The 27,589-nt window shown below is 39.1% G+C and overlaps 1 protein-coding gene across 1 annotated transcript in view; it reads right to left on the reverse strand.

The window, feature by feature from the left end:
- LOC134221957 (muscarinic acetylcholine receptor gar-3-like) overlaps nucleotides 1–27,589 on the reverse strand; it is a 338,661-nt gene that overhangs the window by 108,899 nt on the left and 202,173 nt on the right. The window contains 4 exon segments of the mRNA XM_062701120.1: nucleotides 2,482–2,701; nucleotides 2,704–2,750; nucleotides 2,867–3,231; nucleotides 20,183–20,415. Of these exon segments, the coding sequence (XP_062557104.1) occupies nucleotides 2,482–2,701; nucleotides 2,704–2,750; nucleotides 2,867–3,231; nucleotides 20,183–20,415 (865 nt within the window).

Genomic DNA, 27,589 nt, shown 5'->3' on the forward strand with positions numbered 1-27,589 from the left:
ACTGTTCTTATAAACAGCTCAGACAGCTTTGTAGAATTACCCGATGCTAAACCATTCTCGTAGTTAGTAGCGTAACAATAATATACCCAATAAAGCACTTTCACGTACGACCGCATACCATTTATTCGAATCACTTCTCGATTTTCATTTTTTACTCAACTTGAATAAACAACTCCTGGTCGGAAGGATCTACATTATGATTTGATTTTTTTATTGGTTCCAATGACCGCATTGTTGTCCACATTCCCGCAACCGTTTATGGTTCCCACAGCTTATATTGGAACAATTGCAGAATCAACAAAAAATAACATGAAAACTTCGGTGAAAGTTTCATCAGAAACGCAATATCACACTCTGTTCACATTTCCGTTTAATAAGTTTCCAGCCCCAATAACATCACGCTGTCGCCAGCGTATTTCGTCTCCTTCAGCCATAGCTTATAAACAAACCGTAGTTGTACGAGCGCCGGAGTGTGACGTGACCAGTGGCTTGAATACAGAAGTATTTATTAATTTTATTTCGGCAGCTAAATAAAATCTCCATAATTGAATTATTTCTCTAAATAATGTAAATAAAAAGAATAAAATGTACATAAAAAAAAAGAAAAACGTCCATAAAAAAACAAAAAAATTAAGAATTTTAAAACAATTGATCATAGCGAAATAAATTATCAACAAAAACATAAAATTGTTCCAGACATAAATCAAAAATAGCAATGAACCGTTTTGAAAAAAATAAAAATTTAGTATTTAGATAGGATAAAAATGCAAACCAAATATTTAAAGCAACAGATACTTAATACCTACAGGTTTATTACTTTTCATAAGATTTCGGGTAATTATTTCTATTTTTTTTTAAATATTGTATTTTTTTGATGAATAATTTCTTATGTTCCATGCAGCGTTACGATTTTAGTCAATTTGTTTCATCTGTTTATTCCGGCTCATCGCGCTTCGTAGCAACCATCATGTCTTCGCCCCGCTTTCCCCTCCAAGTTCAAAACCAAGAGAACTTTTCCGTCGATGCAGGATGAATACTGTACAGAGGCCGATGGCTGAGCAGCGCATTTTGATACCCGGAAAATTTGCATTTCATTTAACTAAAGTGTACTGAACTGTGATTACAACGCTCATTTACTACATTTTTCATCTCAGTACCAACTATAGAACAAAAAATGGAAGCAATGCATTGATATTTGAAACATATGAAATCATATGCATCGAGTGCCCAGGCACGATGAACAGTAATCCCGTTCATATGGCGTACGATGGTGATCAAAATAGCCTATCCAGATTACGCCATTTATTTTAATAGTTATCGTGTTAAATATGAGAAAGAAAATTGAATGTATGGAAATTTGCATCAAGTTACTCTTTATCATGTTATTTATTATCATAAACGGCGTAATCAGAATTGGCTATAAGATTAATCGTAATTACTAAAATCAATCATTTCAAATCATTCGACGCGATGTTTAGTTATTGTTGATACATGTAAGCAGGGTTCGTAATGCTCACTCTATCTCAGGAGCACATGATTTTCCCTCACGAAAGTTTTCGGGGAGAAATCGCTTTTCGGGAAAGAAAAACAGCCTGGAGAGTGATAACAATTTTTCGCTCACTTCGATTGCCGCTTAACGTTGGTTTGCTCTTTTTCTTTCATATTCGAGTATTTTCGTGGCATCATCAATGCAAATGGTAGTAGCTTATGTGGAACAAATAACCTCACGCTTTCATACAGATAGCGTGGTGGTGTGGATAAAGTAAGCACATCCCCACAGCTATTATTGTTACTATTCTGGGTTCGAATCCCGGCGCGGCCATACAATTTTGTAATTGTTCTGCGATAATTCTCCCGAAAAGTGAGTGAGAAGTAAAAGTAATGAAACGAAAAAGGATTTTCATCTAATAGGCAAGATTTTCGTTCATCTTCCAATGCTAATTCTAGAGAAAAGATTGATGGGTGAAAGATGATCCTCAACATAAACAACGAAACAAGAATTTCCCTTGGCCCGAAAAACGCTTGCTTTGGTCTCATTGAAACGAAAAGTCGAAACCCTGCATGTAAGAATATCAACCTACTGTTATCTAACAATGAGAAACACAAAATGAATTTCCAATTATTTGAACGGATGAATTCAATCATGCACGATTTTCCAAATAAATAGTTTTCTTGGCACTAAAATTCTTTTTTCAATGTTCATGATTTGGACTTTCCATATATCATAGAAAAATTAGTTCGACACTCACTACTACAAGAGTTTTCCAAGAAACAAGAAAACATTGGAATTTTAAATGGGGAAATTTAAGTGGCATAGTAAAAAAAAAACTAACTGTTCAGAAGGCAATTCTTCTATAAAAAAAAAGCAATCCATTTTATCCAGCTTTCGTTGAATAATTCCCCTCCGTGACCATTGCTGCGGTTTGCTCCGACGCGACGCTTCACAAACTGTTGAGTGCGCGCAAAAATTTGTTTACATACCTGAAAGGAAACTTTTTCCCATCAGCATCGGTTCCGGGTCCGTTTTGGTTCTCGCTGGCGGCAACAACGGCGAACGGCAGCAACAGCGAGGGGCAGCCACTCTCACGGGTTTGCTCGCCGTGCCGCAATGTGCTGCTATTGATATTGCTGCTGGCACCGTTGTTCCCGTTTCCGTTGCCAGCGACCGTTTCGAGACCACGCGAGAGCTTAAGCATTTCCTCCCGAACTGGTGCAGCGCGGTCATGGTTGATGGCGTGGGCTCCGGAATGCTGGGCATGGGGAGGAAAGATAACAGAAAAAAACATTCAATTAAACGTACATGTCCGCGACATTAGTTAGCAGTGATAACCGTTATAACAAATTGAATATAGATGGGCTCATTTACCTGGACTCCAGCAACCAGAGATCGTGATTGTCCAGCGTCGAAAGCTCGGTGTCGGTCGACGCGGCTGAGTGCGCATGGTTGGGCGTTGAGGGGAGGCTTAGTTTAATAATTCGCTTCCAGGTATTCCGCCGGTCGAAGGCAGGGACCTGGCCGAGCCACCCGCTCGACCAACTACCGGTGGCATTGGCTACGGCCCCGGCAGCACCACACAGGTTCTGACTTTGCTGAGCCAACAAGCGAACCGTCAGTGTGTAGGTAATCAGCATCACGCACAGCGGGATGTAGAAGCAGACAATCGACCCGACGAGCTTGTACACCGGATCCGGGATCTGGCAGGTGCCTTCCACCAGCACCGAAGCATGATTCTGTGTAATAACAACAATAATATATTATTGGAATGTGGCTAGTCTCCGCAGAGGAGGGCTATTTCGGAGCATGAACGTGTTATCCCATGTCGAACAGATGTTTGAAACCACATCAAACTCATGAAATCCACGCAAATTTGTATAAGTTGGGACCAATATGCGAGAGCAGTGCTGATATTTTCAAGGATAATGTGGCTATTTCCCGAAAGTACATTCCATACTAATAAAGGTACATATGTATAATATTTGGTAATCCGTATGATGACAGAGTGTGGTTTCGTTCTCGAAAGCGTTGTACATCAAAATCTACCTTCATTGAGGACGATGGTAGAATAGTCACCCCTAATCAGATCAAAACTTCTGTGGTTACGACATCTTCATCCACAAAACCAAACATGCTTCACAAATCCTTCAGAATGTTATATTTAAGCCGTTTACCGCTCAGTCAGGCAGCGAAGGTATCAAAACAAGACATCAAACGGAACTGATCTTCAAAGATGCGCTTTAAAGACTTCGAGCAAAGCACCTTCACTGTGACTTCCACGAGATATAGTTCGTTTCCGTCGCAAAACAGCAATAGTTGTTTGACGTAGTATTATTTTCTTCGACACGAGTGAAATGCCGAAGCAAAATTGATATTAAGACCATTAATGTGGTTATACAACAAAGCAACAAATCGGCCATCTTGGAAATCACGTGCTTTTTTCAGTTGACTTTCAAGAGCACGAATTAAGAGAATTATAAAGCACATAGTGGTGATACAATCGTAGAATCATTTGCTTACTTATGCTATACAATCGACTTCAGTTTCAGCCCTGTATTTACTTACTTACTTATGGATCCTGTACACCGCCGGTGGTGCAAAGGACCGACTTGAAAGATCTTCATCCTGAGCGTTGCCCGGCTATCGCTTTAACCTGTTGCCAGGTTAGATTTCGGTCGACTTCTTTTATTTCTTTATTGAGGCTTCGCCGCCATGAGCCTCTGGGTCTGCCTCTGCTGCGATGTCCCGCTGGGTTCAAGTCTAATGCTTGTTTACAGATTTCGTTTCCGCCCCTACGTAGAGTGTGGCTGACCCAGCCCCACTGCCGATCCCGAATTTCTAACGCAATCGGCCTCTGGTGACAACGACGATGGAGCTCGTTATTTAAGATCCAGTTTCGAGGCCAATTAGGCCATTATATACCGCAGGCATCTGTTGATGAACACCTGCAGCCGTTGAGTGTTCTCCACTGATACACACCATGTTTCGCTAGCGTATAACAGCACATATTTCACGTTAGAGTTGAAAATTCGTATTTTGGTGCGTTCACTTATCTGCCTGTTTTTCCAGATATTTCTTAAACCCGCAAAGGCAGCCCTTGCTTTCTTGATCCGTGCGCCTATGTCGATCTTGGTACCGCCGTCTGACGCCATTTGGCTACCAAGATATTGGAAGCTTTCAACATTCTCCACTGGTTGCCCGGATACTGTGAAACTGGAAGGAGTCACCGTGTTTACATCCAACGATTTGGTTTTGTTGACGTTGATGACTAAACCTGCCGAGGAAGAGCGCTCGGCAAGGTCGCGGTTTGGTTCACGGTCAATCGCATCTACCGGAATATCATCGATTACGATGAGGAACAGTAACGGTGTTAGAATACATCCTTGCCTCACACCAGCTACGACCCGGATAGGGTCGGACAGGACCCCATTGTGCAGGGTAAAATGGTAAATGCATCATGAAACAATCATGATTATCCTTAAACAATTGAAAAATGCTGCTTAAAAAAACTGATCATTTTTCCTTAAATTATTGAACAAATTACCTTGAAATATATAAAATGCTCCGTAAACATTTGAAAAGTGTACCGTAGAAACGAAAAAAAAGTACCGTAAACAATTGAAAATGTTCCTTAGAAAAACAAAGATTTGCTATTTAACTAATGATAATTGCGCAGTATATTGATATAAGAATTATTGTGAAATAGTTGAATAAGTACCTTGAAATTGGCTGTCATAAAGTAGAATCTTATGCACCATTGTATAGCCCCTGGAGTAGCTGATTGTTTTGCTTGGTAACCCTATTCAATAGAAAAATGCTCCGAAAACTGAGCAAAATGCTCCCTAAAAAGAAGAAATACTCCTTAAACCAATAAAAAATGCTCCTTAACCTGAGAAAAGTTCAGAGGATTGAAGTCAATATTTGGCGAATTTTCATTTTCGGTGTTGCTGCTGGTCACAAGACGGCAGCTAAACTAGGAAACGCGAACTGAACAAAATCTGCCTCCCGAGCAGACATTTTTTTAATCAGTGTGCGATCGATCGTGAGAACACGAGATGAAAAAAATAATGTCTGCATTTAAGAGCACAAAATTATGTAGTGCAGAATCGATCGTGTTGTTGCTAAGCTTATTAAACGAAGCACATTGATTATGCGCCGGATTGATTTGAAACACGGTTTTCATCTTCGGGTTTTCAAAATCACTTCATTTAGTCGCTTACCATATTTATTACCTTTTCATATGAATTACCTTTTCAACTAACCAACAATTCCTTTCCCGTGGCGCTCACGGATATGCAGAGCATTCCTCTGTCTCTTATAACAATGAGTGTCAACCCTCACTGGCGGAGCCAGCTATTGTTATTTGGTGGGGCACCGCTTGGTGCAAGCCGTTGAGAACAATGGTGTGATTGCATCGTGTGGTGCCCCACCTCTGTCTCCGCCAGTGTCAACCCTAGCAGCTCAATTTTGACCGATTTGGTAATGCAGCAACTCAAATGTGATCAAATTCAATTGCATATAGGTCCTTGGGTTGCTTGGGAAACTAATCTTCCTCTCCAAATCCTAAATTGACTGTAAGGACGTGACCACTGACCAGCATCGTTATTAATCATGAATTGGAAACTACGAAGCAAGTACAATGAGACCTTTTTTTATCCCAAGAAGATTACTCAATTGGTAAGCTGTGCATATTCGCTGTTTCTCGGCCAATCATGATTAGCAACTACGATGTGTACAATTAATCAAGCTAAGCTAAGCTAGTTTTTACTATTTGCACAATATGTAAGGAACATTGCGGAGTCGTGGGCTTTTTGCATGCCTCATATGCACAATTGGCACGGCAAATGCTGGGTAAAGCGTACCATTGGTACTTCGCGTACCTGAAGGAATAAAATAGACCCCATTTCACGGTCCTTAGCCTCTTACCCAGCAACTCCTATCCCTACCTCCCCGCGGTGCTGGCCGGGATACGAGCAACCTTAGGGAAGATCGGGTAACCAACCCCGGTGGGAACTATGGTCGTATGCTGACAGGGAAGGGGGGGTTTGTTCCTCTCCGGTGCAAAGGTGCAAATCTTATTGAGCGTCCATGTCAGGATCGGCTCACAACAGCGTCTGTGCTTCATGTTAGGGGCGGCTGATAATCGTCCGAGTGCCACCGAGGGACTCTAAGTGAAACTGTGCACCATGGTCCACCGGAAATAAGGAGGAATGGTCCTCCGGAAATTTAGGGGGTTTGGTGTCAGGCCCTGCAAGCCAGCCAAAAAAAAAAACTCACGCAACGAACAATCAACAAGAGAGTACGGACCGGAACCATCGGCGAAGACCACTGCGACGAAAAGGGACTAGCGATTGGAAACTCGGTTCGTGGAACTGCAAATGTCTCAACTTCATCTGGAGCACACGCATACTCGCCGATGTGCTCAAGGACCGTGGATTCGGCATCGTAGCGCTGCAGGAGGTTTGTTGGAAGGGATCAATGGTGCGAACGTTTAGAGGTAATCATACCATCTACCAGAGCTGCGGCAACACACACGAGCTGGGAACAGCTTTCATAGTGATGGACGATATGCAAAGGCGCGTGATCGGGTGGTGGCCGATCAATGAGAGAATGTGCAGGTTGAGGATCAAAGGCCGCTTCTTCAACTTCAGCATAAACAACGTCCATAGCCCACACTCTGGAAGCACTGATGATGATAAAGACGCATTCTACGCGCAGCTGGAACGTGAGTACGACAGCTGCCCAAGCCACGACGTCAAAATCATCATAGGAGATTTGAACGCTCAGGTTGGCCAAGAGGAGGAGTTTAGACCGACTATTGGAAAGTTCAGCGCTCACCGGCTGACGAACGAAAACGGCCTACGACTAATTGATTTCGCCGCCTCCAAGAATATGGCCATTCGTAGCACCTACTTCCAACACAGCCTCCCGTATCGGTACACCTGGAGATCACCACTGCAGACAGAATCACAAATCGACCACGTTCTGATTGATGGACGGCACTTCTCCGACATTATCGACGTCAGGACATATCGTGGCGCTAACATCGACTCTGACCACTATCTGGTGATGGTTGAACTACGCCCAAAACTATCCGTCATCAACAATGTTCGGTACCGACGACCGCCGCGGTACGACCTAGAGCGACTGAAGCAACCTGATGTCGCCACTGCATACGCGCAGCATCTCGAGGCAGCGTTGCCGGAAGAGGGTGAGCTCGATGGGGCCCCTCTTGAGGGCTGCTGGAATACAGTCAAAGCAGCCATTGACGACGCAGCGGAGAACAACGTCGGGTATGTGAACCGAAATCGAAGGAACGATTGGTTCGACGAAGAATGCAGACAGATTCTAGAGGAGATGGAAGCGGCGCGGGCGTTCGCGCTGCAGCAAGGGACCCGGCAGAACGTGGAACGCAAGGTAGCAGCAAGGTAACGCCTTTTTCAGGAGAAGAAACGCCGCCTGGAAGAAGCGGAGTGCGAGGAGATGGAACAGCTGTGCCGTTCTCAAGAAACACGCAAGTTCTATCAGAAGCTCAACGCATCCCGCAAAGGCTTCGTGCCGCGAGCCGAAATGTGCCGGGATAAGGATGGAAGCATCTTGACGGACGAACGTGTGGTGATCGAAAGGTGGAAGCAGCAGTACGAGGAACATTTGAATGGCGCTGAGAGTACAGGCAGTGAAAGTCAAGGCAGCGGAGGAGATGACTACGTCAGTCCAGCGGACGATGGAAGCCAACCAGCCCCCACTTTGAGGGAAGTTAAGGATGCCATCCAACAGCTAAAGACCAATAAAGCAGCTGGTAAGGATGGTATCGGAGCTGAGCTCATCAAGATGGCCCCGGAAAAGCTGGCCACTTGCCTGCACAAACTGATAGTCAGAATCTGGGAAACCGAACAGCTACCGGAGGAGTGGAAGGAAGGGGTTATATGCCCCATCTACAAGAAAGGCGACAAACTGGAGTGTGAGAACTTTCGAGCGATCACCATCCTTAATGCCGCCTACAAAGTGATATCCCAGATCATCTTCCGTCGTCTGTTACCATTAGTGAACGAGTTCGTGAGAAGTTATCAAGCCGGCTTCGTTGACGGCCGCTCGACAACGGACCAGATCTTTACTGTACGGCAAATCCTTCAAAAATGCCGTGAATACCAGGTCCCAACGCACCATCTGTTCGTTGATTTCAAGGCGGCATACGACAGTATAGACCGCGTCCCTAGCAGCACAATTCACGTTGATTTGTTTGCAATAACTCATATATTACCAAATTTGGTCATATATGAGTATCATTAACTGATTTACAGCATGTGTGTTGCTCGGGGTAGAGCTATGGAAAATTATGGACGAGAACAGCTTCCCTGGGAAGCTTACCAGACTGATCAAAGCAACGATGGTGTGCAAAACTGTGTGAAGATTTCGGGCGAACACTCCAGTTCGTTCGAATCGCGCCGGGGACTAAGACAAGGTGATGGACTTTCGTGCCTGTTGTTCAACATTGCGCTAGAAGGTGTCATGCAGAGAGCCGGGTGTAACAGCCGGGAGACGATTTTCAACAGATCCAGTCAATTTATTTGTTTCGCGGATGACATGGACATTGTCGGCCGAACATTTGAAAAAGTGGCAGAACTGTACACCCACCTGAAACGTGAAGCAACAAAAGTTGGACTGGTGGTGAATGCGTCAAAGATAAAGTACATGCTTGTGGGCGGAACCGAGCGCGACAGGGCCCGCCTGGGAAGCAGTGTTACGATAGACGGGGATACCTTCGAGGTGGTCGAGGAATTCGTCTACCTCGGATTCTTGCTAACGGCTGATAACAATGTCGGTCGTGAAATACGAAGGCGCATCATCTGTGGAAGTCGGGCCTACTACGGGCTCCAGAAGAAACTGCGGTCAAAAAAGACGCTAATAAGACCGGTTGTCCTCTACGGACATGAAACATGGACAATGCTCGAGGAGGACTTGCAAGCACTCGGAATATTCGAGAGACGGGTGCTTAGGACCATCTTTGGCGGTGTGCAAGAAGACGGTGTGTGGCGGCGAAGAATGAACCACGAGCTCGCCCAGCTCTACGGCGAACCCAGTATCCAGAAGGTAGCTAAAGCCGGACGGGTACGATGGGCAGGTCATGTTGCAAGAATGCCGGACAGCAACCCTGCAAAGATGGTGTTCGCTTCCGATCCGGCAGGTACGAGACGACGTGGAGCGCAGCGAGCGAGATGGGCAGACCAGGTGCAGAACGACTTGGCGAGCGTGGGGCGTATCCGAGGATGGAGAGATGCGGCCTCGAACCGTGTATTGTGGCGTAAAATTGTTGATTCAGTGTTATCTGTTTAGATGTAGACTAAACAAATGAATGAATACATCATTTCGCTAATTGACAGCTACCCAATCATACCGTAGAGAATCTCGCCCAGCACTATCCCTATCAACACATTTTATTTAGCTTTGTTAATTTAGTTTCTGCGTTTACGTTATCCCAATTTCCAGGAAAAAATTCGGGCGAAAAACCAAGTCGTTTGAGCCAGAAGTTTGGAAGCTAATGAACGACTAGGGTAAAGGTAGTATAGGCATTGCACGATATCAGTACCTACTTCTTCTGCAAGGTATCAAGGCAATCACGTAAACCTTGTTTTCTTGAATATCTCTAAAACTTTAGTAGTACTTGGGCTGCTCGCGAGCTAAAACCTTTATCGTGAACTTTTTTTTCTTTGGGTACTGATCGAGAACACTACTTCCGGGCTTTTAGAACTCTTTTAACATTTACATTGTTGTGTACGCAAACAACATTATGCTTCTCATCATCGATGAAATCTGCTTATGGTGTTCAGGCCGTGGATATGGTGCACTAATTGGCCACTCACGGTTTTTTTCTGTCAGCTGGAAAGTGCGTCACGTGTGCTGTAGCACACATCAGCTTTCGGTTCCCAGCATCTAGTTCAACCTAGATATGTGCGTTAAGATCCGGAGCCGTTCAAATGATCCGAATCTTTGGAGTGAGCGATTGAGGCGTACCTCACTTTTCAAAAGATCCGGTTCACCAGATCGGACCATTTGTAAGAAAATGACAAAATGAAAAGTTTTTTGTAGTAGATATTCCATAAATGTTATATATGTTTGTGAGTTAGAGAAGGATGAAATTTGTTTTATTTATTCATTTATTTAAATCATCTGATAGCAGTCTACATGAATGTTTCAGATATATTTTCGTCTTCCGAATCTTTCTACTCGTTCTGAAAAATGTACAATTTCCCCCAAAATCAAAGATGTCGTCTACTAATTAATCTATGTAAGGATCAATAGTGTGAGCCATTTCATTAATTTGCTATAACCTTACAGTTTGTTCCCAAGATCCGATCCGTATGAAAGATCCGGATCATTAGACTGAATGATCCAGATCATGATCCGTTCCACGAAGTGATCCGTTTTGCCCATCTCTAGTTCAACCAATAATCGGGGGATCCGGCTTCGCATAGGAAATTATTAACAGTAGTTTACTCTATGAATTTGAGCTAAAGTGCCTAGCAGACCGGCGCTACTTGAACAAATACGTCCTCGTCGCCTCTAGGCTTCTCTCATCTACCCCAGCTGAATTCGCGTGCGTCGATGCGGCGTCAGCCGATGGTGGAAAGTGTGGTAATTTTCCGGGGATTCCGGACAAACCTCCGGCTGACTCCCATTCGAACTGTCCGACTCCATCTTATTTTTTTTTCGCTCCTTACCTACCGACTCACGAGCGCGACCACACGGTCCAAACTTGATCGAGAGAATGAAGTAAAGTTCGTTCGATGCTACGACGTAGAGTTCGGCATTATACTGATGTGTGTAATGCATTACGTTGTTAGTGTGTGTAAAGCTTATAGTACTTCTCGTCGTGATTTGAGCTGTAGAAGTATTCGTTACCACGGAGATGAGTCGAAGCAGAGATATGAAGTGGTAAAGTCGAATACAGGGTTGTCTACATATCGCAATGAATTTCCTGTTGTCCATATTATGTGAAATTAGGAATCACCAAGGTTTCAAATGATAGGTATAATTATTCTGTTTTTTTTTAACAATAATTTTATTCGTTATATGAACATCTCTTATTACTTAACCTTTCTCTCTATTTGGGTACTACAGAAAGGTAGTGCGGTCTAAGGCATTAAAAGAATCCGCTTCTTGATCCAAACATACTGGATCTTGCGCATGATGACTGACGTAATTTCACTGGCATGGGACGAGGAGCTGGCATTCCTCAACAGTCAACATACTGAGCTGCTGCCCATCAAATACATTAGCTACGAGCACCGTTTCGTCGACGGATTCGTGTCCAGTTTAGGAGTGGGTATAACCGGCACCAATTATGATCAATGATAGCTTTTCTTTATCTTTATTTACCTTTATCTATCTTTCTAAAGATAAAGATAAATAAAGAATGATAGCTTCGGAAATCTGCTAACCGACCGAACAGAAGTTGCTGCTACGAAGAGTTGCTTTGAGTACTGGACTATCAACCAGAGTTAGGGTTGAGGTTGATGGACAGGTGGTATAAAGTAGGAAAGGTTATGCAAGAGCTTAAGAATGGCACCTCCCAAACGGTCTCCGGCGAGGTTATTGCAGATTGTCGAGTTACTATTTCCGTCCCATGCGACAAGCGGGTGTGGCCGAAGTAACAACGAAGACGTGCAAAGAGTTGCTTGCGATGGTAAAGTCCTTGGCAACGAACAGATCTCCAAGGCCTAATCTGCCGTTCTAAGCATACTTTTACCAAATGCAAAACAAAGACAATTGAGGAACTGGCGTTTTGAATTAAACCTTAAATTTTATTAACGTCCAGCTACTAGGAAATTTGAGACTACCAAAGTCACATTTTAATTTTTATAACGCCCTTGAAAGCCATAATTTGCTTCACAAGAGTGTGTTAAAACCAGTATACAGGTATACCTCGATTATATGGACTTTTTCGATGCAAAAAAGTCCATATAATCGAATTTTTCATATAATCGAAGCAAATTTTTTTTCTCGAAATTTGTGGTACACGATGAAATAAGTCTTAAAAGTTGAAAGAAAATATCCATATATTGCCTTACAGTCTAATCCGCATGTTTGGGCTCATTTTATGATAACTCAGTAGATTGTGATTTTCTATAAGAACGTAACCTTTTTTCCAGCCGCTTGTTTCTAAGATTACATTAGTAATGAAGACTTCGCCCAGCTCAATGTGAGCACACTAATATACTTATTCACGAATTCTAACTACAGTGCCTACCTGTTTCAGCAACAAAGCAAACACTGAGTGGTCGAGAGAGGTATATGTTAGATTCAAAAACTTGCTTTATATAGAAGGACTGACACTTGTCCTCTTTTGATTTGATCGTAGCAAATTGAAACCGATGAAAAGTTGTCTATTTTGTCCTATCCTAAGGAGACATCCTTATGAAAAATGGCCGGATTGGACTATGGGCTCAGAAGATATGGCCAAAATGCATTTGTTTATGCAAAAATCGCGTAGAAACAGTCTCACTTTTCTGACACTTATCTTTAAAAGATCTCCTTGCAACAAGTTGCGTTTGATTGATATTCTTAAAAAGAATTGAAATCAATGTAAATAAGGGACTCTATCCACGTTTCAGTGTCATTTTTACAAAAACCAATTTTTCCCGTTTCCCGTCATTTCCCGCCAAAAAATGTATCTCGTTTTATTGTCTCAGTCAATTCTTTGACTTATTTAAGTTCAACTTTTTCACAGGAATAATATTTTAGAATATTTTAATTCAATTCAAAATTTATTTTATTTTAATTTAAAATTTTAATTCTAAATCGGGCGAATGTTAGGTCAAGCTTGGAAACCAGCACTATTCGTCAAAAAGTATGGGTTCTTTGGGAAAGTTGTCCTCAAAAAATTGAAGAATCGATTGAGCGGATAAAAATTGTTGATGAGAAACAGTGCAGAAACAGTGCACCTACACCTGCTAAGTGGAATATTAAAGGATAAATTGTTATGGCTATTTTGGACTATGTTCGTATATTAAAGCAGGGCTGTATTTTCCCACGGGTTTTAAAATTCAAAACGACGCACAGTGGCGAGCCCTCATAAAAATCCCGGACAAAACTTGAGATTGCATTCAAAATTTCATCACAACGCGCTGTTGTAGGGTAAATCACTACTTGGGCCTATGGACCCGATTCCCGGCTCACTGCACAGAAAACTAATGATTTATACTGTTTGGAAGCCGTAGGTTTATGATTGATAATTTTTAAAAAGTCTCCCATTTATCTTTCACAATACTCAATATATTTCAACCACTTGTTTTACTCCTAATTGATCCAATTGTAGAAAATAAAAATGTAGATTTCAAAACTTCGCTCTCCGTTGCCACACCACTGAGCCGGAGTGATTCTTTCCACTTTTACAAAACGGTATCATCAAATAAACACCTACCTGAAAATCGTCACAATGCTCGATACAACCATTGCTTCATCACTAGATTTTATATAAACATATTGGAATACATTTAAAAATGTATCCTCAAACCGAACAAAAAATCACCTCGGCCCAAGAACTTCTAGCTGTATAGTGCTGCCAAAAGGCCATAAGTCTTATTTTAGTATGAAGATAATCCTTCATCGTTAATAAGAAAACTGTCTAATACGTTGACGCTATCATGTTATTTATAATTCTCTCGAATTCAAAAGGTGGAAAAGATATTGTTTTTAAGTGTTTGGAAGAAATTTGGATGAGTAAATATATCTTCTCAACCAAATAAAAATGATTATGAATAATACCATCTGGCATCTTGTTGTCGTGGAACGTGCATATTTTTGTTTACGTCGCATTTTCTACCGTCCCGAGAGAGCGAATGAGAGTCAGATGTTGAGAGATTGAGTAAAATATTGCGTATGCCGAGGAGATTTGGGGTATGCCGGATAAGCAATCGCCTATGACTGAAATGAGTGCTGCACCATGTTAATTTAAATCAAATAAAAGCTTTTTCAAGCGGTGTTTAGCAAGAATAACTATTTTTGAAGCAGAGGTGAACCCCATCGCAATATTACACGGCCCACAAAATTCAGAAAAGTTGCCCCTAGTCATAAATATCAATTAAATAATGCAGTCGTGCGCATGTTAGGCCGGGAATGGGGTGAGAAACCCTATTTTGTACAACACTAACGAAAAACACATCGCTCACACTGCACAGCATGAACGAGTTTGCATGAGCGTTTCAGGATCACGTTTTGCTGAATGGTTTAGCAGCGATTGATTTAAGAACTGCCAACAAGAACATTCTAAAGATATTCAATTTCTTTTCCTACCGTTGAGCGTCAGTATAATCCTTAAGCCTTGTGTTGAACAAATGTGAGTAACAGGATATTCGACAACATCTATTTAAACATCAAGACTGCTCGAAGAGTTTTCAGTTTTTTACATTCAAATAATTATCAAATTCGTCCAGAAGAAATAATGCCAGGTTTGAAAACCATTTGGAACTTTATGTATCATATATTAAAATAAACTCTTCCAGTTTCGTGGATACCTGAAAAATCAGTCTCAGTGGGTCCGGTTTGCTAAATGTTAATGCATCATCCGTCCTTCTATACTTAATTCCATGCACCAAAAGCAGAAAAAGGTTGGAAGCAAAGATCTAACAGCTAAATATGACAATTTCATCTTATCACTTGCTCCGCATACTGTCAGTCTGACAATTCACTTCACTGTTGCAGATTAAAGAATTGTATATTTATCATTATATACAATAAAATTTTGAAACGCGAAAATGGTAAATAAATCAAGTCAATCGAACATATGACATAGAGTGCATCTCCATATATAACATCACAACATGCCTTACAGGCCTTTATTTGCCCCAATGTACCATAATAAATATAGAATCAATGTAAAATATGACTTAAAATATTCAACATCTTTTTAAGACCCCAAAACACAAAAAAAAATCTAGCTAAAAAAAATGTCCATATAATCGAGGTAAAAAGTCCATATAATCGAGGTCCATATAATCAAGGGTCCATATAATCGAGGGTCCATATAATTGAGGTAAACCTGTAATACCAAAATGTTACTATGGTAATACATAAGGGTATGCGATAACACATTTTTTCCTGACGAAACGAAACGAAACGAAATTAGAAATACTATTTTTGGTTCGAAACAAAACGAAACGAAATTCTGATTTACTTCCGAGACTTTGAAACGAAACGAAATCGAGGTCCATTTAATTCGAAATTTTACGAAACGAAACGAAACTTTTTTTTCCGCGGAATTTTTATTGAACACTTTTTTTTTTGCATTATATACATAATGCAAAAAACGAAGAAAAGAGAATACTAATGAAAGAAAACTGAATTTTGTTTAATATTTTTAAAGTAAATTATTGTTACCCAAATGCCATATGGACTATCTGGCTTAATTTTACAAAAGGACATAAGTAACAAATCGGGACCGATTTGCGATTTGGGCGTAACTTATTTTGTAAACAAACATTGGAAGATGAATTCCTGCTAAAGGAAGCATTTTATGACAGAACCACGGTATGAATCCGACAGATTGAGCTTTCCTTTACCAGATAAGGGAATTAGTTTGAGATAAAAACGCTTGAATTCTCCGGAATCCATTGTACAATGTTTGTTTACAAAATAAGTTACGCCTAAATCGCAAATCATTCCCGAAATCAGTTTTGTTCACCATTTTCAAAATATTCATCGCTTAATATTTCCAACATACCTCAGTAAAAATAAAAAAAAGCCGATTTTTTAACTGCAATCAACAGACAGGAAATCAATATTTAATTGGATCTGTTCACCATTTTGAAAAGTATTTCAGATTCAAAGTGCCACCTTTCCATTTCAATCAACATCTTGAATAAAATCACCAGGCAAATTTACAACCAAATTCAAGAAGATTTATTAAATCTGTAAAACTTTTCAAACATCTGTTGATTGGAGTAGAAAACTTTACTTTTTCTCAATTTTTACTGAGGTCTGTTGGAAATATTGAGCGAGCATTTTTTTTTGTTGTGGTGAGGGGCATTTTTCATCCATCACTTTTATCTCAACCTTGGAAGATAAACGAAAATCATGACTGCTAGACGAAAACCTTTTTTCGTTTCATCACTTTACCTCAATCTTTCTCTCAATTTTTGAGAGAACGATTAGAAAAATTTTATGGTGCGCTGATGGGAGTCGAACATTAACAATAATAGCCGTGGGATGCGCTTACTCTAGCAACACTATTACGCTATCATGAAAGCATTATGTTACATTGGCCAAACGTCCCGGATTATGTGGGACAGTTCCGGGCTCAGCCTACTTGCCTCACATTGCCTGGTGCCCCGGAAAACGTTCTTCATTCCATGATGAATTTGTAAAGCCTGGAGATTCAAACCATTGAAAATAGAATGTAAAGAAATCTATAAAAGTTCTGAATAATTAAGAGGATATGGAGTACCTGAACCTACTGAAGTTGAGAGTTTTGAGGGTCTACTAAAGCTATACTGCCGTTAATTGCAAGTCAGACTTATCTGGATATGGCATCTATATAGATAAGACTAACTTGCGGTTAGCGGCAGTATAGGATGAAGTTAATTTAGAGTATCTAAACAATTTTCGCAATATTAAAAATACACAGTCAGTTTTTATTTCTGCAGCTCAGCATAATAAAGAACAGATTTCCGTGATTTGCTGTGATTTAGCAATAAAACATAGGTACGTTTTTGCTGGAAGCTAGGACATGATGTGACAATTCAATCGAGACTGCCTTGTTACTATTCAGTCGGTAGTTCTGACGAGGTGGTCGCCAGTGTTACCAAATTAATTTGGTACAGAACCTTCCATACAATATGTTTCAAAACTCGATGTTTATCTTCCTTTTTAATCCATTATTTATGTAAGAGAAGCAAAAGTTACAAACACAAAAAATTTCACTTGGAAAAATGTAACTGTTAGATGGAAAAAAATGACAAAAAATGATTATAGTGCTTAAAAACAACAAAATCATTGCAGACCTTGAGAACAATGTATAAGCCTTTAGCTATTAAGTGTAAACTAATTTTATGCCAACAAACTCGAACGCAGACATTTACGTTTATTGCTAAATATTAACTTTTAAAATCAGCAACGTTGTCCAAGCTAAGAACAAACTGCCCTACGGAAAACGCGCCGCATCGGCACGATTGTGACAGACAATCAGTACGATTTTGAAGCGTTTGAATAATCTGGATCTGCTGGATCTAGAAAATGTGAGAAAATTCTACATTTCCATGATATACGGAATCATGACAATGATCTGAATCAGTTCAAGAATCTGAAATAAATAAGTTATTAGGGAATGCACAAAACTTAAGCATTCTGAAATCTGCAAATCTGCAATCCGTTTTTAATTAATGGTTGTTCAAACTCAGTAATGTTACCAGCAAGCGTCCTGCGAAACGTGGGACACATATCCGTATTACGTCACTGGCTTGGAAATTTACATAAAAGAAGTGCATTCCGCATAGATTTTGGGCCAAGAAAATATTTAAAAATATTTATGAGACCGTATAAATTAATGTAACTTTGGAAAATTAAGTTGAAAAATGAAGCGTCCCATTCACCATGCAGGAAGAGAAAAGAAAAACTAATTATGCACAGTCCTGCAAAATTCATCCGCGTCAAAACCCGGTTTTAACTCTTCATTCAGTTCCATGATCGCCCATTTACGTTTTGGCTAGATTTAGCCAGCTGCCATTGTAGCATGGAAGAGCTACAATGATACAACAATAATGGAGTCCAGTTCATCCCAAAAAATCTGAATCCATTAAATTGTCTTCAGTTTCATCCAATAGAGACATTTTGGGCGATAAATAACCAGAAATTGATGACCAAAGGAACAGTTATCGGTGACATTGGTCAAATGAAGAATTGGTGAAAACAGTTAGGCAAAATCATGACTAAAGAAGATGTGCGCCAGCTGACAAGCGGCATCAACAGAAAAGGGCGAGTATTTCTTCAATGTATGATTTAATTCAGTTATTTATATGGAATAAAATAATTTAAGCTTTGTTCCATTTTTTGAAAGCTTTTCGATTGAACGGAAAGTTTGAAAAATATACACATTTAAAAGTGCCCAATTTCTAAATGATCTGATGTATGTAAAGTTGCAGTTTCAAATAATATTTGAAATCAGTAATATTATAAAAAAGAACTTTGAGAGGAGATGATCAGTAGATTGTGATAACAAAATTGATATTTCACGTGTATTTGCTCAGATTTTAATTGTGGGTCGCGAGGATTTGATTTTAGTCGGCGCGGATTTGCCGCACAAAATATTTCAGGATCTTTGTAACAGCTCTGCAAGTGATGAATATTTCTTTTAACGAAAAGTTCCCACAACTAGAACACAGATCAAACAATCGCCTCATAATACATTAATACATATTACAAAACTCAATCAACTTAAATAGAAATAGAACATACCCAAACGATGAGATGTACAAATTATGTTTACGTCACTGAACAATATTATTTAAATCAACAGCTATGCAACACATTTTATACTTAAACACTTAACATTGAAGAAATTTTTAAGTGGAAAGCCAAATGTGTATTTGTTCAAGATACAGAATTGTGTTACGTGGTGAGATTTAGTGAAAGAATTGATATGCATCCAAATTTTGAATAGAGTTCGAATTGCTTTATTCAGCGGCGCAGCAAAATTTTTTTATGATATGAAAATTTGAAATATTAAAAATTCATTTCGAAATTCCGCGAAATTCCGTTTAATTTCGTTAAAAGTATGATTTTTCAGTCGAAATTTTTGAAATTAAACGATACGAAACGAAATCAGAAAATCAGATTTCGCCATGCTAAAATTCCGCGAAATTCCGCGGAATTTCGTTTCGAATGCCCTAAAACGAAATTTTTCGAAATACCGCATATGCTTAGTAATACATCCCAGGGCCATTTAGTAAACTTATTTTTTATGAAAATCATTCATATCTTCTATTCACAAATGGTCTGGGCTCTGCCAAACTGCATCAAGCGGCTTTTTGACCGACTTGTGATATTTTATTTATGAAAGGAAAAGGAAAATCATTTCATATCAATTCCAATGTACATTCTTTGTAGGATAATTTCAGTTAATCGAGGGATATCCAACACGATCTACGCTCAATTAAATTTGCTAATACACAAAAATCTTGTCTCAGCCTATTTTTACTTTTTTTTTTATTTTTCTAAGGTAAGAAAATGTAGTTATACATTATAGTTTCAATGAACGTTACGTTTCCAGCATATATAAGAGTTAATCCTATAATGCATTCCTAAAAAAAAGATCTACTGTTAAAACTCTAATTTTTGCAGTAAGTCTTTAAGGATCCTTAGCAGCTTGTGGTGTAGATGAACCCTAAATAAAAATCCAAAAGCTTTGTGTTGAAACTTTGAATATTTTCTCATTAAAAAATGTCCCCCTTCTAGCTGATATGATTTTCGATATGCAACGCATTCCATCAGATGTTGCACCACGGAACGTCATTACCGCCAACGACAATTTTCCTTATCATTCCTCCCCGGGGGCCATAACCAATCAATTTACCAATCCCCAGTGAAGCCGAATCATGCGGAAGAAATCGGCAAACGGGATCTTGCAGCTCGCCCGTTACTCCTGCCGTGCCCTCCCGCCTTCGCCCGCTGCTGGATTAACCCCATCAAACGTACCTGCGAGTACATTAGGCTTAATGGCAGACTCATCGCAATCGATAGCAGCCACACGAAGCTGATTTTCAGTATCACCCGTCGCCGGGTCTTGTTCCGGCCGAACCGCATCGGGTAGCGCAACGAGAGGTACCGATCCACGGAAATGGTGCACAGATGCATGATGCTCGCGGTGCAAAACAGCACATCCAGGCAGATCCACACCAGACAGTACTCGGACTGCAGCGGAAAGTATCCTGCGGAAGAGAGGTGGAGAATTGAAAAAAAATGTACATTTCACAGAGTAAAAAAAAATCTACTGAACAAAAATTTGATGAGATATGTATCGTGTTCTCGAGGGCAGGGAAGCGAAATGGGAGCAAAAGTTTCATCGCACAATTTTTATCTTTCCCAAGCAACACGAGTTATTCCGAAAAGTGACATAATCGAAGTTGTTTGATTTTTATTTGACTGTTCGATACATTTTCTACTTATTTGTTCGCAGAGTAGAATCAAATATATGTTCGACAGTCTGTTCACTAAGAAGTTGCGGTTCAAACAGCGTCTATTCTCGCAAACAGGGGCTGAATAAGAAAGGCGCTTCCCCGGGATCTGTGCCTTATTACAGTGGATGTTTCCGAAAATCATCATTGTTCGAGAAACCGATATGGACAATTTATGGATGGAGTGTAACTCCAACGACCATAACACATATTAACCAAGCGTCCTATAAATAGGACAGCTTTTGTTAACGACTTAAGTGCGAAACAACTGCATAGATACTAAGATACTCATGTCTAAGAAACAGCAATTCTGTCTGATGACACGATGCAGCATGCAGCATTATCAGCTTGCTTTTCACGTTATGGGCACGGTTGAAGCCATAACAGCCAATGCATTGGAGCTGAAGCATATTAACATAGTTTTCATTTTATAAGTAGACGAGTTCGTACTATTATATTTAATTCCACTACTTGCTTGTAACTTTAACAGTTACAACCGTTAAAGTTACAATCAAGTGGTGGAATTAAATGGGATAGTACAAGCTCATCTTATGATATGTGAAAAAAAAATCCACTAAAAGCTCAAAATAATTGTCTTATTTGTAAAGTATGTTCAAAGCATTAGTAGGGAAAGAGGTCATTTATTCGGCCAACCAATTTTCAGCCTTGTGGCCTTTAGCCACAAGTTTTATTTCATCGAGAAAATCTTTGTAATTCAACGGGAAATCTTTGGGAGTTCGGCCGCATTCCCATAAAAAATTGTTTAAAGTTTTCACAAGAAAACTCATAGTTTTTGGTGCCACTTGTTTATGTGCTGATGAATTCTTTCGAAAGTGACTATTTTCAAACTGTAAATAACAATAAATGAAGCAAAATTATTAAAAAATAAATCATACGGATCGCTTCTCAAGATGAGCATTGAACTATTTATAGTGGCAGTAGAGTCAATAAAAAACTTTTTTTTAAATAAGCATTGGACACTTGCAAACAAATGGCGTGTTCACGCCTCAAGAAACGAACACTGAATGATCTTTATTTATTTTCTTTGTCCCCTGCTAACAATCTAGAATTCCTTGTCAGCCTACTACTGAGATTCAATTTCGAATTTCTTCTCATTAGCCTCTTAAGCCTAGTACGCAATCTATTTGAATTTCCCAAATTCTTTTGCCTTTCTCGTACTCTAGTTTAGTAATAGCTTAATTAATTTTCAAAAATTGAAACGTTTTTTAATGAACTTTCGTATGAAACCTTTAAAAGTTCAATATTCTTAAGGTATGGATATCTTGCTTTTTATGCTTTTTATGGTTAGTTGAAACAAAACTATAGCTTCCAATATTTATGAAAATATAGAGCTATTTCCTTGGATATTCCACATCGATGAGTATTGATTAGCATATGTCAATATGTATATTGAATTCCAATTTTTAGACTTAAGATTTATTGCACACATTGAATAGTATTCCGGCAAGAAAACGAAGGAAACAACAAGAATAACAAGAAAATTTAAATCGATATAACAAACTAAAGTTTTGCTTCTTGTGATTCGATCGATTTGAACAGGATGGAAGGTTCTTTAGATGAGTCGAGACCCCTCCCCATTCTGGAAAGGGGGGCTCCTATACAAATAAAACATATTTCTGTATAGCTCTAGGACTAATCAATTTTAGGCGAAATGAATTCGTCATGTCTGCTAGTGTGTAATAAAATGTTGACTTTAATATACAAAATTGATGAATGGTGGTCGTTTCAACTAACTGTAATAAACATTCATATTATTGTACTTGTTGCAGAAATATGTTTCTTTAGACATTCCATAAAATCAAAATAAGCATCAGCTGTCTTATTGAAAGGTTATCTCTATATATAAAAATAAGTTTGCATTCCCTTTGAGGTAATATACCTCACGAACGGGCTGATCGATTTGTAAGATTTACTCAATATAGAGTGCGACGCTACAATCGATTGTTTGATTGACAGTTAGGCACCTACGAGCGAGATCGGGCGGGTTCTTCTAGTTATATATAAAGTAAATTAAATTGAGTAAAATTGGATTGTAATATAAATCATCTTAAAAATTCATCTATAATGCTGATCCTTCTGCAAGACGATTCATTGCTAACAATTTTTTTTTTCGCTTTACTCGTTCAAACATTTTTGTTTTTCTTGAAGTTGTTGGTATTATCTCTATTATAATTAGTAGAATTTTCAAATTTTTGGTTTTATAAAAAAAAATATTTGTCTTTCGGAAAAAATATTATTAAAGAGGCCATGCTCAACTTGATATCAGAGGAAATGGTTTAGTTTTCCAAAATCCTGGCGTTGTTTCATTATATTAACATATATTTTACTTTTTCCTATCGGCATTACATTCTCCACTGGGAAATGGCTGCCTTGCAAGTTCATTCAGCATTTCTACATTTATTTTTTGCGAGCCAAATAAATTACCATTTTTGCATTCGTCAATCATAACACGATGATGTCCAGGGAAGTCAAGAAAATCGTCAACCCAAACATTTTCTGTATCGAGCATCAAACCCAGCGAGTTATACTAATGACACACTGGTGGTACAAGTACCATGGTACAAGAATCTTGAAATGAGTACCATACCAATTATTGTCTTTATTAAAGATAGTCTTGGAATAATTTTCTTGTTCTCTTGTACCATGGTACAAGTACCACAGGTGTGTCCTTAGTATTAAGTTATCAAATGACTTGTAATTTGAAAATTTTATACTATTAATTTATTTTGTCCACAAAAACCTACTGAGGTTGTTTTCAAATGTGTGTATTTTAATATTGTTGAAATAAAAATAATTTGTTATTGATAGTATCTCAGAAAGTCTGGTTGAAACAATAAATTTCGACATAATTTCTAAAAAATGTGACGATTTAAAAACAATCAGATTTTTTAGTTCAATGTTAAACATTTTCTGTCCGTGAATTTTTTGCATTCTGTTTCTGTTTCATTCTTTTCTAAACAAAATGCAAATATGAAATTAATGGGATCCATTTTTTTATTGATGTATTCTATTGCATCGTTACAAAAACAAAAAAAAAAGATTTTTACAAAAAAAATCAATAAACATCTACTTCATTTTTTTATTCGAAGAAGTAATGTGTTATCTTATTATTGAAATTGATGACATTGAAGTACATATTGGGTTTGAAATACCTTCCTTCCATATCTTCTGGCCATGAAAACAAGAGTGACATCATACAGATCAATCTATATAGGTAATTAACACTAGGATTCATTTTGGAAATCATTGTAACTAAATTTAAAAAAGGCTATGACTCAGTGGTTTTTCAACCGATTTTCACAGGTTTTTTTACCAATCTCTTAACCAACTCTTCCAATTCATGGACATTAGAAAAAACACAATACATATTAATTTTAATCAAAACGTTCATGTTATGTTCATGTATGATACTGCCATCCGTCTTTTCATTTAATCTTTTCAGAAATCAAGAACCCTATTTTTCGATCTTTGAACAAGAATATTCCCCGATTTAAGCCAGGACATTTTTTGACGAACTATTGGTTTTCCAACTCGGAAGACAGCATAAATCTAAAACTAGCTGGTGTTGAGGAAAGGTCCTCCCTCATCCAGGACATACGAATTGGAACTTGGTGAGATAATTCCATTATATACTTACCTAATTATATTGAAACTATATGATTGAATACCATACAAAAAAAAACCATCAGGGCACCCGATTGAAGCGATTTGGATAGGAAGAGTGGAATCGCCAACTTCCTATTGTTAACATCTCGTGGATAAAGGGCGGGCTCTTCTCCCCATCTATTGGGTCAATCTGGGAAACGAGGGCTAGATTATATTATTGTGTGTACGAACTTTCTTCTGGAAGGAGATTCTCTATTCATCCCGTGGATTCGCATAAGTATCTTTGCTTATGGAACCACCCCACCCATTTTGGCCCTTCATACAGGAGTTTGATGAAATACAAACAGTAGTATAATCATGATCAAATCGTTTTGCAGATATGGCCAGTGCTATCGGCAGGTGCCTTGCTACAATAGATGGTAGTATCATCATCATCATCATCATCATTAGCCTCTTAAGCCTAGTACGCAGTTCTCAAGGAAAAAGGTCAAGGAAAATTTGATCAAATTACCAAAGTAATTTTGACAATTGATAAAAGTAGTAGATAGAGTAGGCGAAAAAAATATGTTTTGTGTTGTCACCGCTGTCACCAAGCAGGTAGGTAATTGTTAATAATAGCTGCAACTTTTTATTCTAAAAAAAAACATCTCTTGTAGCATCTCTTGGATCAAAATCATTACAAGGACTTCTGGAGGAACACTGCTCCTAAAAAGTGAACGGATGTGTATTATCCTCGCTCGTATCAACGTAGGGGTGCAGCTAAAGATGCTTTTCGCTGAATGATGTGGAAGGTACGGAAGGTAGTATAGTACTTGCCCTCCATGGATCCTGGATTAACATATGGATACTGAAAAAAAGTAACAAGCTGGATCGATTGGGCTCATAACTACCCTCAGCGCCTGTTGTATTCTTGTGTGCTTTGTGTTCGACGCCAGGATGTGGAGAATGCCAAGTTTTCGTTCTGCTTCCGATGCAATTCAACCACGCGTTCAGTAGACCTATTCTTGTCCAGTTGAAGCCATATCCCCGACCCATGCGAGAACTTCCTTGGAATAAAAAAGCCAGCTTCGTAAATGGAAACTTCCGAGAGAGTGGACATGACTGACCTCGAGCGGCCAGCTTTACTGGTTGTTTACCGCTTTGCCGAGCTTGCTGTTTGCTGCATCCTGTTCTGCCTAGCTGGCAACGATTTATTCTTTCGTTCTTTTTAATGATAGAATATAATCTGAAGACTTAGAGACAGTTGGTTATATATCCGAGAACACTTTCTTCGCAATATTTTAAGGTATAAAAACATTGATTTTATTGTTAGTCACGTTTTTCTGAAAACCGTGTTTTCCAGGTCAGCGGAAATGAATTTATATGAAATCAAGAAGCAGTAACCCTACTTTTTTCAAGAAAAGAATTAGACCTTTGCGCGAAATTTTATCAGGTGCGGAGTGTTGATGAATCTTTTTCAGCCATCGGAGGTGGCGTGGTGGTTTAATGTCTTAGAAATTCTCCGGAAGCAAATCCAGAAGACCAACTAATAATCCATAGGGAAGTTCCTCCAGGATTTCGTTCAGAAATTCCTTCATGAATTCGTCCGGAAGTTCCTTCAGAAATTCTTCCCGAAGATCTTTTAGGAATCCTCCAGAAGTTCCTTCAAGAATGCATCCAGGAAGTCCATTGGTGAATTCACCGGAAATTACACAGGAAGTTCCTTAAAGAATTTATTCAAAAAATCCTCCAGCTATTTGTGCACGATTTTTTACATAAATTTTTTTTATTTTCCAGGAACTGCATTATAGAATCTTTTGGGAACTCCTTCGGAAATTCAGATATGGTTTTCTACGTGAGTCCATGGAGAAATTTTGGGAGATTTAGCTTGAAAAATCTCAAAAGACTTTAAGCTAAAAATTATGGGATAAATTCTGGAGCAGCTTACGTGGGAATTTTTCGAACAATTTCCTAAGGCGTTTGGGGGAGGATTCTTGGAAAAAAAAACCGAAGGAATTTCTTTAAAAAAAATCCTGAAGCAATTTCCGTTTGAATTCCTGGAAGGTGGGTTGAGAATTTTTTTGAGAAATTCATGAAGCAACTCTTGAAGGAACTTTCCGAGCGATTCCCATTGGAGCTCCCTGAAGAATTCCTGGCTGATCTTTTGGAGGAGTTTTTGAAGGAACTTTCCAAGAAACTCTTGAACGGAACTTTCCGAGGAGTTTAGAAGAAATTCCGGAGGATTTCCTAGAAGAACTTCTAGATGAATTCCTGCAAGAACTTTCCGAGAAATTCCTGGAAGTTGGCTAGTGGGTTTCGACTGTGAAATTTGTAATTTTAATTTTTTGATTGACATATTGAACACGCAATTATCCTGGAAATTCTTCCGAAAAAAATCTTGGTTGATTTCGAGAAATTCCTAGAGGAAATTTTAAAAGGGTTCTTGGAAAATCTTCCGAAAGAGTTCTAGGAGTAACTTCTGGAGCAATTCCTAGAGCAACATTATGAAGGTTAACTTTCGACACAATAAATGGTAGATTTCTTTGAAGAGCTCCTGAAGGAACTTCTCAAAGCATCCTTAAGGTCTGAGGGAAGGGTTTTCCGTTAAAAAGCAACTGGTAGCACTCTCTTAGAGAGAAAATTGCCCATTCAGCCCGCCAAAATAACGCTATCAGTGTCGCCAAAATTATTTCATCATTATGCAGTTTACAATCGCTTTAGAATTTGCCGTAAACGGAGAACAAAAGGAATTGGGAACAATGGGGAGGAATTTTATCAATCATGCAGTGGTTCGGCGAGAGAACAGCAGCAGTGCCGACCAATCACACAATGGGAAAATCAAAATAAACAAACTCTAGCTGGTTTTGGAAAATGAAAAGATGAACTTCGTTTCTAAAACAACATTAGAAAATATCGTGAGAGGATTTCTGTACAAGGTTTCCACACAAGCTTTGAAAAGTATTTGGGTAATAACAGTGGTGCTGGTGTCAATAAGACAAATAAGAGAATTAAGACAAATGAGACCGCAGAGACAAATAAGATAGATAAGACAAAGAAGACAAATAAAGTAAGTTCGTCCAGGTATTCCTGTGGAAGTTCGTCCAGGAATTCTTCAGGAAGTTTCTCCAGGAATTCCTTCGGAAGTTCCTCCAGGAATTCCTTAGGAAGTTCTTTAGGAAGTTCCTCCAGGAATTCCTTCGGAAGCTCCTCCAGAAATTCCTTCGGAAGTTTCTCCAGGAATTCCTTCGGAAGTTCCTCCACACGTAAAAAAATAACCTTATATGTTATGGCAAAAAACCATTCGAAAATACTTATACTCTTC

Source organism: Armigeres subalbatus, chromosome 3, assembly GCF_024139115.2.
Source record: "Armigeres subalbatus isolate Guangzhou_Male chromosome 3, GZ_Asu_2, whole genome shotgun sequence".
Lineage (NCBI taxonomy): Eukaryota > Metazoa > Arthropoda > Insecta > Diptera > Culicidae > Armigeres > Armigeres subalbatus.